At 39.3% G+C, this 13991-nt stretch overlaps 2 protein-coding genes across 6 annotated transcripts in view; one reads left to right on the top strand and one right to left on the bottom strand.

Annotated features, from left to right (window-relative positions):
• focad (focadhesin) overlaps positions 1–1044 on the bottom strand; it is a 55194-nt gene extending 54150 nt beyond the window's left edge. Inside the window, exon 1 of one of the 2 annotated variants that reach the window (XM_067580036.1) lies at positions 962–1044. The gene's annotated coding sequence lies outside the window, so the exon portion shown is untranslated. Of the gene's footprint in view, positions 1–595; positions 860–961 lie in introns of those variants that run through there. The other variant, XM_067580037.1, reaches the window with a different exon arrangement.
• mllt3 (MLLT3 super elongation complex subunit) overlaps positions 1–13991 on the top strand; it is a 68121-nt gene that overhangs the window by 3806 nt on the left and 50324 nt on the right. For 3 of the 4 annotated variants that reach the window (XM_067580039.1, XM_067580038.1, XM_067580040.1), the window contains exons 1-2: positions 3631–3773; positions 4624–4804. In XM_067580039.1, the coding sequence (XP_067436140.1) occupies positions 3762–3773; positions 4624–4804 (193 nt within the window). In that variant the 5' untranslated portion in view covers positions 3631–3761. Of the gene's footprint in view, positions 1–3630; positions 3774–4623; positions 4805–13991 lie in introns of those variants that run through there. The other variant, XM_067580041.1, reaches the window with a different exon arrangement.

Genomic DNA, 13991 nt, shown 5'->3' with positions numbered 1-13991 from the left:
ATGTGATACAACAAATAGTCTTTTTTTTAAAAAACATTCAGCTGCACAGTCATTTTACAAAGTAACAGGACCACCAACATGGCTTTCAGAGCAAAACTAGCACTGCATAAACACAGAGCAAACTCTGATTGAGTAGTCCAAACCAAATATCCCAAAAAAAGTACTTGTGGTGTACTTTAACACTTGCACTATTGCTTACATACCCATGCATACGACATTTATTACTGCTGTTGTGATCATTATTATTATTATGATATCATGATTTGCTAGTCGTGCTCTACAGAGTATCACTCCAGACTGCAGATACTATCATCACCAGTTTATAGCACCTTCCTTACACACCATAAAACCTTTCTCAACGTTATGCATCCAGCAGGTTTTACATCAGCCAACACACTGATGCTGCTACGTCACACTAGTCTAACCTTAATTTGACCGATAAAAACATGCCTTTTGGTTGAATATCTTTAAGCCGAATGAAAGTGTGCCTCCTGTTCTGTTGTTTTCAGCTTTCAGTGGCGTTTTGTGCATAATAGTGCTATTCTGATAGGTAAACGTGTTTAATTGATAGATTTCTGAATAGGGTTTGCTATACCTCTCAGGCTAGTCGTGGTCCTGATGCTGGCGACATGTCGCACATACGAAACCAGTTGTGGAAGCACTTTAGCTCGAATATTTATAAGATGAAAAGTTACAACAACCTGAACTAGTTGGTAATAATAATAATAAAGTGAAAGGCAAGAAACAAGCGAGCATATTAAGTTGTCTGCAGCTAACTGCATCGGCTAATAGCTACACTGGAGTTATCAACACAAGCTAAGGCTACACAAGCGGCGGTTTATATATAGTAATTAAGTGGACTGTACTTCCTCCTGCAGCAGGCTGAGTAACATTAATACATTTGCCTCCTCTATAAAACTAATAAAAGTTATACGTGTTGCTCACTGCTGTCAAACTTTACCTCATTCATCCAGCCTCCAGAAAAGCGCATGTAACTACGGCATGTATCGAGGGCCAAAATTGATAAGAGCGCAGCCTGGACACAAACAGATAACTATGAAACAGTGCATCCATCTTTGGTCAAAAATAATATTTAAAACTTAATTGAGGCTTTAAATAACATGTTTACATATAGAAAGTTCAACTGAATATGGTTGGCTCCAGGAATTATAATTGTATCAGGGGTACTAAGGGGTTACAAGACTGAGACATGTGGACTGTATAGAAGTCAATGACTGCCAATATTAAAATGAAATTATTATCATTACCTTTATTTAATCATGTTAGTCCCATTGAGATTGAGGACTCATTTTCAAGAAAGACCTGAGTACATTTTAATACCATACAGAATACTGAAGAACAATAATCTACATATAATAGAATATCATAATAGAATAAATTAGAATACAGTAAAAGTAGCAAGGTATCATAATAAGTATTATGCTGAAAATTATTTGTCAGTGGAGATGGTAACAATCAAAATTCAGATTTAAATAGGTCAAAAGCTACAACTAATGATATTTTTCATTACCAGTCATTGCTGATTATTCATTATTTGTTTGGGTTTTTTTTTTTTTTTCAATTAATCAATGAATTTTGTAGATATCAGATAATAGTTAAAGTGCCCATTTTAATTTTCCACTGCCAGGGGTGATGTCATCATATTGCTTGTTCGACCAATATGCCAAAACTCCAAAATATTCAGTTTTTGCTTGAAGAAATTAATAAATTAACAAAAGAGTTGCTGATTAAATTTCTGGCAATTGACTAATTGATTAATCAACAAATTGATGCAGCTCTACATAAATAGTGATTCATTCTCAAAAAAAATGTGAACATATTTTGATAATTTTTTGCTGCTGTGCATACATATATACGTACAGTCTACAAGGGGAAATATGATTGTCAAAGAAATACACGTTGTGGATAGTTTTTTTTCCGAATAATAGGAGGATAAAGACCTATTATCAACCATTATAATTACACCTTCGCTTTAAAATAGCTGATAGAACTTGTCTTTCGGGTTTATCTGTTTAAAATCAGGTACAGACGATGTATTATTGCGTCACAATAAAATTTTAATCACACACGTCGTTCGTGAATGTTGGCGTTTGACGGCTTTAAACAAGTTTGTACGACACATATAAACTGCTAACACATGCTTCATTCGCCGGTTTCCCCCCGGGACCTGAAGGCAACATAATTACAGGAAGGCCACCTGATTGGAAGACTGTTCGTGTCTGCTGCTCTCTCATTGGCTTTTCCCGTCTCGTGCTCTGTATGCTGGCCCAGCGGGTGCATCGAGCTGCGCGTGCGCTCTACGCCTCAGCACCGTCAAGGTAGCCGCATTGAGCTGGAGAAGTAACGGAAAGGAGAGGATTTTATGTTAAAAATAAAAGATTGGAGAGTAGTAGACAAGAAAAAAGAACATTGTACCACTGAGTGGTTTGGAATGAAGCTTTACTTGAACTACATTCCTCAGTCATTTCTCAGTAGTTTGGCAGGTACAAATGGCAAATAAGCAGTAGTGAACAACAAGTTGATGTACATTCTGATTAGTAAATTAAAGTTAATTAAAAGAACATGTTTTTAAAAAGAAATATGAGACCCTTGACTGATTGGTCTTACAAAGAGCAGTTGTTATATTATGGTCGTTTCAGGTCTGCATGTTGCTCCCTGTGTCATGAATATGCAAATAAAACATGTGAAATGTAATGACAGACAGTGTGAACATCCATCAAGCAAGGCCAGAGAATAACACTGTGTTGTTATAGGATTGAATTGCATTCAACACACAAGGGCCATGGAGATCTTAATCCAATCATTCTCATAATTCAGTAATAAAAGCTCCAGACCCTGTGGGCACCCATGGAGTGAGGGTTGAGGGGAAGATGCTGACCATTAATGTGTTGTTGCATCTCTGCCTGCCTCATTTCCTCTCATCTGTCTACAATTAAGGCTCAAAAACTCCCCCAAAAACTTTTTTAAAACCTCAAAATATAGACCCTAGCATGATATTATGGTGAATACTGTTTCACGCATTTGTTACAATGTACTAATTTGACATGGTGGATTTTATAAAGGCAGTTAACAGACACTTGGTATATGTAAGCTAACTACTTTTAGGCCAACAAAATATATAAATTAAGTATTTCCCCTGAGCAGAATTTTATTTCTGGCAGAGCGGAGAAGGCTGTGAAGAAACATTTAGAAGATGTGAAAATTACAAATAAGACTTTTTTTTTTATGTCAGGTACAGTATAAATTTTCTGGGTGTTTAAGGGAGGATAAAATCCTGGCTCCACCCAGCAGTTCAATTCAATTCAATTAAATTTTATTGTCATTACACATTGTGCAGACACATATACAACAGGAGGGCTGTGGCTTCACCAAAACAGTGCAACACACACACATAGGGCACAATCTAGTGAAAATATAAAGCAATATAATATACTAAGAAAATAGTAAAAACACACTAAGAAAACTGCAACATATGTACAGACTCGCATCATATATGAAAAGCCCTGCTGTGGAAGAAACTAAATGTACATACCATATCAGTGAGCGTTTTATCTTGAAAGTTCGTAGCGGAAATACGGTAGCTTATTGCTGGCCGGTGACAGCCGGTGAGCCTTTGAAAGTCTTGAGTCTGACTTCAGCGCAGGAGAGACCATGTCCGCCGTCATAAGCAAACTGTACTCACCTCTACTCTCATTTAAAACGAGTTCTCCATGAAATAACAGTAACGCGGGGCCTCAAGGATGGCCGGCTCGGTGAGTAGCCACATGGAGGATTTGCTGACCGGTCCCGTCTGACGGAGTAACTGTTTGGACATTTTGCTGTTTTGTCACACCGGAGGAGTCGGTGTTTTTTACTCCGTAACAAGGATTTTCAAACCGTGCAGCTAGCTGTAGCCGATACGTGCCGCTTTCTCCTGAATGAACAGAGAAATACAAAACTGTACCAACAAACCTGTCAGGTTTAACATGTTTCTGCTTACCGGAGGGAAATACGCTTCTGCTAATGCGTTAATTAAAGCTATTTCAGTCCATCCTCCACTTCGGCATAATGTTACACGCAGTGCATAAAGCTGCACGTAAATTTGGGTAAAATTCAACTTTCTCAAAAGGGTTTTTCTTGTTCTCATTAACTTACAGTATGTCTTTACTGCCATGTAACATTAGCTCATGGCAGAAAGTAGTGGGAACATGTTTCATTATATTAAAGTTTGTGGAAATGTGTGCTGCTTCATGTGCAGCGTGTATTTACCTGCAGACTTAAGCTAATATTAAAAAGTCATGAATAAGATGAGTAAGATTAAATGAGGAGATTTTTGAATAGAGTTCGGCTTGACGCTCCCAGTGCGGGAGACAACCAAACGTATCAGGCTGCTGTGCATAAAAGGACTAAAAGCTGCATATTCAACCCATAGAAGGCTTTATTTTAACTTATAATTTTAATTGTAAAACATTAAAATATCGGTTTATAAATTATCATTATTATACTGGTCTGTGCACGTGTCTGTTCAGAGTGCTAACACACAATGACACAGTATTTTTTTTTTTTTTTTTTTTAAAGTTCCGCGTGAATTTGAGCAGTAACCCAACATCACTTTATTCACAGGGTGCTGTTCAGGTGAAACTAGAACTCGGTCATCGTGCCCAGGTCCGAAAGAAACCCACTGTGGAAGGCTTCACCCACGACTGGATGGTGTTTGTTCGAGGACCAGAGCACAGCAACATCCAGCACTTTGTGGAGAAAGTAGTTTTTCACCTGCACGAAAGTTTCCCCAAACCAAAAAGAGGTAAAGAACTGCTGTTTCTGCTTGATTTGGCGCGTTTATGTGGCTTTTATTTCTTCAGGACAGCTGGATGTTTGAGTTGTGTGTGTGTGTGTGTGTGTGTGTGTGTGTGTGTGTGTGTGTGTGTGTGTGTGTGTGTGTGAGAGAGAGAGAGAGGAGACCTTCAGGAGGCATCCACAGTGTCCTTAGTAGAGCTGACACTGAACTCAGACCTCTGGAGGTTGTACTGTCGCTTTAAGCAGATGTGTAAGAAATCCAATTGCTCAAATGCACATTGTGGAGAAAAGGCTCTAGCTTTTGGCTCTATGTGCAGAAAGTGTTGGTTGTGGCAAATGATATAAGTCATGTGTACCCTTGTCTCTGTAATGGAAATGTTGGAAATCTGCATATAGATATGTTGGTTTCCAACCTCTTCAAACAGGAGTAATCATATGTGATGCAGCTTTTGGACATGAAACAGACAGAGCTGGTGTGTAGGAGCTGCTTGGTTTTGGGGTTGTGTTGTGTAAATGCAGAGGAGTGATGAGCGTAACTTGATTAACGTGGATATTTGCTTGGTTTTGTTTGGTTGCATCTCTGCAGGCACAGCTGTATTGCAGAATAGCAAGTCCAGGTCTTAGTTGTGTGGTCTCTCCACCACAAACAGATGTAAACACATACACTGTATATGCACACACACATGCTGTAAGTTACATGATGAATGGATGTGGATACAAGCCAAAGTAAAGGCTCCTGTACACATAATCCCAATAATTAATGCAAATTCAGCCAATCTTTACAATATTTGCAGAATATTTTTGCAAAATTCTCGTGATTTCTCTGCATTAAACAGTCCCTCTAGGAAATAGTGATTTTGCAATCACAATAATTAATGCTAGAGCTTGCAATTTTGCTAAATTGCTGCAACTTCTTCTGAATAAAATTGCCAAATCAACAGAGCGCTTGTGATTTGGAACAGTTTCGTGTCGCGGTAACTTGCATCATCACAGCTCACAGGAAGTGATTACATATGACTCTTCATTGGTAGTAGTTTTAAAAAAATTGCATTATTTTCCTTTGCATTGCAATTTTTCCCACAATTCCCACAATTAAACCTGAAAAAGAGCACATAAAACATGAAAAGCCGCCGCAAAAATCAAACAGTTTTGGCGACAGTAATCACACAAGAACCCCAGTGTGAAATCCTGGAGGGACTTGATGTTGCAGGTTCACTGCATGACACATTTTTTAACTGAATTCAAAAAATGACGCTTTGCATAGATACTGTATGCTAATGTGTTATCTACATGTGCTGTATTGTTCATCAGGTCATGCTCTATTCTGATTGGTTGCTTTACAGATGTGGGCGGTAGCAAAAGTCACATTAAGCGGTTCTACATTTCTGACTGTCTGTTTTACACTGTTGTTGGTGAACAAAGCTCTGAATCCACGGTCACTGTTTAACACTTTTCACCACATTTCTCTGTAATAATTATTACCTTCAACTTCCTCTAAAAATCTTCAATTTCATGTATAAAAGCCTTCAGTATTTTCTCTTATCTGCCGTAGGCACTAGCAGTAATGTTAGTTATAACTGTTTTTTATCTGATTGCAGGCTGGCAGGACACGTTCTCCATCTGTAAACTAAAAGAATTGTTCTGACAGTGGATCGTGCAGCAGGAAGCTGTTTAATCCTTTTTTTTGTGGAGCTACAGCAGCTGGGAAGCTCATCCTCTCACAGTGTCAATCTTAGCAAAAACTACAAAATCATTAATCAAATTATTGTCATTTCCTGTCGGGAAAATACTGAGAAAATGTGAAATAACAATGATAAATATATCGTCCATACTGGTTTTCCATCACACTTTCATATTTTGGCCGGTATGATAGTGAAACAGGTGTTAATGGTATTAAAAAGGTCTAAATTTTAACTTGGTGAACCTGCCGAATCCCATCACAACACAGGGACCATAAGTCTTTGTGTGTGTGTGTGTGTGTGTGTGTGTGTGTGGGGTAAACTGGTTCTAATGGAGCATCTGGCGAGGAAGAGATCTGCTGGTTGGGAGTTTTTGACCCCACTCAGTCTTTTGTGAGTTAACGGTTTGGTGAGTGCGGGGCTTGGCAGCGGTCCAGTGTTGATTGCTCATGTCATAGTGTAATTACACAGGACTGTAGTTTGCACAAGAACATTTGATTTATTTACTTCTCTCTTTACTTTACAGTCATCCGTACAGTAGTCAGGCAAGTTCTTTATTGATGTCAATTAAGACCAGTAAAATATCTGCCAGTCAGTGATGAACAGCTCAGTCAGGTGGTTCCTCTTCTGCCACACCTGTATGCAGACAGTCTGGACAACATGCAGTAACATTACATATTTTACTGTAATGAATGTAGGGCTGCAGCCAGCACTCATTGTCATTATTGATTAATCTGCTTTTTATTTGCTTGATTAATGGTTCAGTTAGGAGAAGTGTCATAAATGAAAATGTCTCACACAGTTTCTCACAGCTCAAGTTGACATATTGAGATTGTTTTGTTTGACCAACAGTCAGCTTAAGAAAATTAAAGATTAAACAATGAATCGATACATCTTCTGTGGAGTGAGTAACTGATTAATGGACTTATGGTTTCAGTTTTCAAGGTATTCCTGAGTTTCTTCCTATAAAAGCATCATTAGTCAGGCTTCAGTGGAGATCTTTGTCTCATGGCTTTAATACTGTTTGCACTCTGACAAGATGAAATTATTGGAAACGGTGCTACAATACTTCATGTTTTTGCTTGGAAACAGCATCAAGAATTCTTTATTGGTGACATCAAACTAGAAATATCATTATAACCCTGTGGAAATATAGTGGTCAAAGTCTTTTTTATTTGAAGATTCCCTTTTATGTTCTGCATATCATGAACCTCACACCATCGCCTGTAGTGTTTTACTTACAATACAGTGATGTCTGTTCTGGTTCAGTAAGAGTAAAAAGTATTTGTAAATGGCCTCTGATACACAGTTTTAATGTTTAAGTTGACAACTTGTGTTTTGTCTTTTCAGCCATGCTGGTACAGTGTTTCTAGGGATGGCAACGTCAGTCTGTCAGTAGGCTTGCCACAGTAGTCGTGTAAACACTGTTACACCCATTACAGTACTTGCTCACCAGCCCTGCTTTTTTTTATACAAATAAAATCCATTTAGTAGGGGTCAACTGATATGTTTTTTTTTTAGGACTCATAATGATTATTAGTAATCAAGGAGGCTGATAACCTATATTAAGAACCAATATACATTTGCAGTAAAAATGAAAATCTTGGTGTCAAAATTTAGAACACATGATTTTAACCTGCAATTATGCTTCATTTATTACAGCAAAACACCTTTGGAAAGCCTACAGTTGGTTTCAATTATTTAAATTAAGTGGTGGAAAGTAACTAAGTAAAATTACTCAAGTACTTGTACTTGAATATTTTAATTTGATATTTTTTTATACTTCCACTCCACTACATTTCAGAGGGAAATATTGTACTTTCTACTCCACTACATTTATTTGACAGCTTTCAGATGCAGATTTTACATAAAATAACATAATGATGAGTTTATAAATTACAACACATTGTTAAAGATTAAACCAGTGGTTGACCCCAGTGTGTATTGGTGTCTCTTTGTCATGTTTCAGATGTCTCTGTCTCTGTCTCTAGCTCCACTTCCAGCAGCTACAACAATAAAATGCTGCTTATGCATCAACTTATCAGTATATCAGTATTAATGTTTTTGTTCAACTTACTTATTATATCAGTCACAGCCTGATTTTCTGTAAAATGAGTGCTTTTACTTTAATACTTAAAGTAAATGTAGCTGGTAATACTTCTACTTTTAAGATTTTAAATGCAGGATTTTTACTCGTAATTAAGTATTTTTACATTGTGGTACTGATACTATCACTTAAATAAATGATCCGAGTACTTCCGAGTACTTATTCCACCACTGTTTAAATGTTATATATTAACAATGTGTAGCAAGGAAGCTGTCATTCAAAACTAGGCTACTTCATTATTAATGATTACTATAGCTGAATATGTGCAATAGAAGTCACTGTTCAACTCTGACGACTGTTCACCATCTGTGCAGTCTGTGTATGGATTAACACAGGCCTTAGATGCACTTCCATAACACCTAAAGTGTCTAACAACAACCCTCCAACCCTCTAACAGTTCTTCACTAACAATACTAGTCGTCATGGGTTGAGACTGAGAGTATGACCACCCTGATAAGTGACATGTTGTAGTCAGGTGGATAAATTATGGTTCAACAAATGAACTTGTTGACGTTCGCTGTTGCATTCAAGTTAGCTGTACGAGACTCTACGTTAGCTTAACTTACGTTATATCACTGCAACAAGGTGCATTATTCAGGCATTTTCAGCAGTTTAACTGGGAAAAATTGAAAAAGATTGTGATGTTTTTGCAACTTCAGCGTAGAGGATTGTGATGTTTATTGCAACTTCAGCAATATCTGCTGCCTTACATTTGAAACCCAGCTCTGCTCGCTCACCAGAGCTGCTCCAGTCTGCAGATGCTTCTCTGTGCTGTCTGTGGCACAGTAGCACGCACAGCCTACAGTGTTGATAGGCTATTACTCATGAAGTATAACCAATCAGGTAGTGCTGTGTGCTGACATGCATCAGAGCTAAAGCAGCGCATATCGACAATCAGATTTTAAAAAATAACAATTCCGATAATGATAAAAATTCTGAACATTGGATCTGATAATGAGCCAGGCTGATAATCAGTCAACTCCTACCATTTAGTTCATTTTCACGTATTAGTGCCCCCGTTCATCAAATCAGAAATACTAGGCATATTATCAATACTCAGTTAGACAACAGACGCTACAATTACAAACTGAAAGTCTGCTCTGTGACTGTCTGATAGAGAGTCACAGCACAGAGCAGCGGAGTGAGACATCTGTCCTCTCTCCTGCTCTCTGTTGTGAACACACGTAGCTGTTAGCGAGCAGCTGCTCTCGTGTCTCCCCGAGTCTTGGTGCTTGTTTTTGGCAGAAACTCTCCTGCTCTCTGCCTGCTCTGCCTGCTCTCCGTGTGTCTCTCTCCAGACGGCAGGCGGGTTGCTCTGGTTCTGGTTCTAAGTGGCGCTCGTCCTCTGGCTGGTCCCTGCGTCTGTGTGCACCGCAGCCCGGCTGTACACAGAGGACGACCTGCTGGCAGCAGCCTGAAGCCTGCCGTCACTAACTCATAATTAGAACGTTAAAATCAAAGTAAGCACTCTACAGATATCGAAAGTCATCAGTGAATATTTTATCTTGTAATTATCTTGTTATTAAGCAGTGGGTCAGTCCACCACTTTGGTCCAGACTAAAATATGTCAACAACCATTGGATGGATTGCTGTGAATTTGGTTCACATGTTCATGTTTCCCAGAGGATGTATTTTAATCATTTTAGTGATCTCCTGACTTTTCATCTAATGTCATCATTAGATCAAAGTTAAAATTTGCCCAGTGCCTGCAAAACTCATCACCTTCCACTCAGCCTCAGGTGTATCTCGTGTTTAGTGCCAATTGGCAAATGTTAGCAGGCTAACATGATGATCCTGCTACATTATACCTGCTAGTATTATCACTGAGAGCATGTTAGAATGCTAATGTGAGCATTTCTCACTCTTTCTCCATCTTTTCTCGTTTGCCAGTCAGTGATGACATGTTTGTTGTCTTCACATGTAATCCTGCAAAAATCACTGAAAATACTCTCCATGGTGCTTCTTCAAAAAAAGACAAAAAGAAAAAGAATATCAACAGAAAGCAGGATGAAAAGCAATGTGCAATCATGGGACTATTGCCTGTAGTGCGGGGGAGACTGAACAATACATAATCTTATCAACAACGCCAGAGCCAGAGACTTTCAATGGAAGTGAACTCGGCTCCCAGAAGTGAAACACGATATCACTCGAATTCAAGCAGGGAGATGGGACGCTCATTACTTTTGAGGCAGATTTCAAACAGTTGAGAGGCTGTCCTGTTTACCGTTTACTGTTTACTAAAGGCTGTTGTGCCTTGAGAGAAAGTTGTGTGTTTGAGCTCTTTACCAAACACTGTTGTGTTGCGTGTGTGTGTGTGTGTGTGTGTGTGAATGAAGCGTGTGCATATGCCCATGCTTGTCTGGTGGGAGGGGCTTAGGTCAGAGAGGAGGGGGGGGGGGAGCTGCAGGAAGAAGGCTGTATTTTCAAATTATGTCTTTTTTTTTTTGTGCCTTTTCCAGAACACTACCTATCCCAGCTTTAATAACTATGTATGGTACTGTGTGACCTGCCTCCTCACACTGCTCTCTTGACTTCGCAGGAGATGAAATATGTAAAACATGCAGTAGATTGGACTCTAGAATATAGATGGATGATAATGTACATCTTAAAGAGCTGAATGTTGATAGAAAATGTGTCGACTCTACCTGCCAAGGCATTGAACACAATCAGTGTTGTGAACAAAAGTTCCATTGGCTGAACTTTTTTTTTTTTTTTTTTTCCTGCAAGCACAAAACCTTTATAGTAACTTTGGAACCTTCTCAGCATTTTGACTGGAAGGAAACCAGAGTCTACATTGTGTTCCTTCTGTGTAGTTTCAGATAGTAGACAGGTTTAGACATGGCTGAAACACAGCAAGCAATGTGCTGAAGGACTCTTTTACTTCCTGCAGTGGGGGACTATTTGGTATGCTTGTTGACCCAAACAATCACAGTCACTTTTTTTCAACTCTTTCTGAGCTGCTGGGAACACCTGATGGGTCCTAAAGTCTAATGTGGCATGTGCATATATATCACCCGGATGCTTGATTGATAACCAGTCCAGAAATTGATGGATTTCTGAGCTGTCACAATATCTGAGAAATATGTGTTTTTGAAACAAGCCCGGTGCACAAAGCATGTTGGAAATCTTTTCCTGTTTTCATCTACCCCAATACCCCCAAGCAGTCTATAAATCAAGTTCTTATCTCCTGATACGGAGCCTTCAAAGCTTAAAGTTTCTCCTAAAAGCCTTTGATTACAATGTACCAAATGAGTTTTGGCTTCTGCAGACTGCATCCTTCTCCCTGCACTTTTTTTTTTTTTTTTTTGCTCCGGCCCAATCTTGATAAATGTGATATGCAGCTGGAAGACTATGGCTTAAAGCCCAGCAGGAGAATACTTAACCTTCAATAAGTCTCACACCATGACACGTGCCATGAGATCTTTCCAATGTCTTCGGGGCATGTGTATTTTTACATGGTGACATATTGCAAGCCCAAAGTACTTCCTGGTCTGTTAGGTCTTTAGATGTTCTGCAGTGTTACTAGTTGAAACACGGCCCCTGAGTGTAATAGATCAGGAAGAATGACTGCGAGGTTTCATTTGTTAAAAACTGCGCAAGAGAATCTGCTTGTTAAATGATGGTCTTAAAGTTCAACCTTGTACACTCTTCCACTGTTTTTTAAAACGACTTTGATCACTTCATCTGCAGATTTAGAGCCACTGAGTAAAATTTTACATCATCGATTGTGTCAATAATGTCATGTTGACATCCTGCAATATAAAACAGAGAAAAGCAGCAAATCCACACCTTTGAGAAGCTGAAACTATAAAATATTTTCTTTTTCTTTACTGAAAGGTCCAGCAAGTTCACAGCTCACTACACACACACACACTCTTCTTTTCTCTTGTCTCTGTCTGTCAAGAAAAAAAAAAGTGTTTAATTTATCCCACTTTACAGCTGTGAAACTCCCTCCTCACATGAGAAGGAAGCCCGTCACTCACCTGCATGTCTCGCATGACTCCCCATCCAGTCTGCTATATAACAGAAGGCATTTAAACACATTGTAAGCACAGAGTGAAGCCGTCAGAATAAATTGAGCGCTAACGTTTGTTTTTTTTTTGCTATGTTGTGCTATGTTTGGAGTCTCTTCATTTTCTTTGACTTTTATGAACAGTAGGGATATTTGCGGAGGTATAGGAGAGTAGCTGTGATTGGTTACATGCTGCGTAGCCTGGGAAACCTGATAGTTAACACGAGGAGTGGGACGTCGCAGGGAGGAAACTAAATGGAGCAGAACGTCATTTTTTTTTACTTCTCCCTGTTTCATCTGGTTTGTCAAAGGCAGCACAATAAGATTTTCATGCCTGAATTCATTATTTCTTTCATCATTTCATTGTTTTTAAGGTAAGAAACATAAACAACCTGACCTGACACATTTGAATGAAAGCTGTGTGCGCGCTGACATATCTTCACCCTCATCTTCCTTTTTAAATAACTGACAGCAGTGTTTGAGAAGTGGAGGTTAGGTGTGTGAACCTTGCATCATGATTCTGCAGCTGGGATGGCAGCAGGAAAGCATTTGTCATGTGCAGGGATCCCCAACGGCCTGTCAGGGTTTCACAGAAAAAAAAAAAAAAAAAAGGGCAAGTGAAAGGAGGAAGCCATAATCATATTTCAAACCCTCTTGTACAGATTTCAAAGAGTAATGAAATCTATCATTGCCACTTGGCTCACTCTCAGCTTTAATTTAAGAGGCGTGCGTTGTTTAGACGAGCGTCAGCTGCGCTTTAGTCGCTCCCGTAAAGATGCTGACGACAGGTAGGCTCGTACGGCACGCTGGCAAACGCTTGATGGGATTTCAAACAGCTTTTCCACATCAGCTGTTTCCTTATTGCTCAAAGACTGTTCTTTCTTATCAAGGTGTCATCACTTTTATGAATTTCCACACACACACACACACACACATAAGGTGTAGCAGTGAAACTGTAGAAAGCAGTGAGAAGGAGCAAGTGATAAGAGACCCTGAGCGTAACTTCCTGCCACTGTTCCTCCCACGCTATGGTGATTTGTTGTGCCGCTCAAGAGAAGCTGCCAGACACACATTAAGATTAATGACGAATCAGTCAGTAAAGCTGCCACCGCGCTTCATTATTGCCATGCGGTTAACGGGCCAGCGTTGAGGTGTTGCCATGGAGACGGCCAAATGGCAATGCCGTTTCAACAAATGGAGGTAAAGAAGCTCTTTGGAACCAGTGAAGGGGGTGCTATTTTGGCAATAGGCGGCAGCGGCTCACGCTGCTTAAGCACCTCATTTGGTGCCTCGGCCGGGCGTTTAATCTACTCTGGAGATGGCATCCCTTTAAAGGTGTTTGTGATATTTCAGAGGATTGTCACTTTTATGGAAAGATGTAAGACACAGTGTAATG

This window comes from Thunnus thynnus, chromosome 22 (assembly GCF_963924715.1).
Source record: "Thunnus thynnus chromosome 22, fThuThy2.1, whole genome shotgun sequence".
Classification (NCBI taxonomy): domain Eukaryota; kingdom Metazoa; phylum Chordata; class Actinopteri; order Scombriformes; family Scombridae; genus Thunnus; species Thunnus thynnus.
The sequence above is the reverse complement of the archived record's forward strand: the minus strand, read 5'-3'. Positions and strand labels throughout refer to the sequence as shown.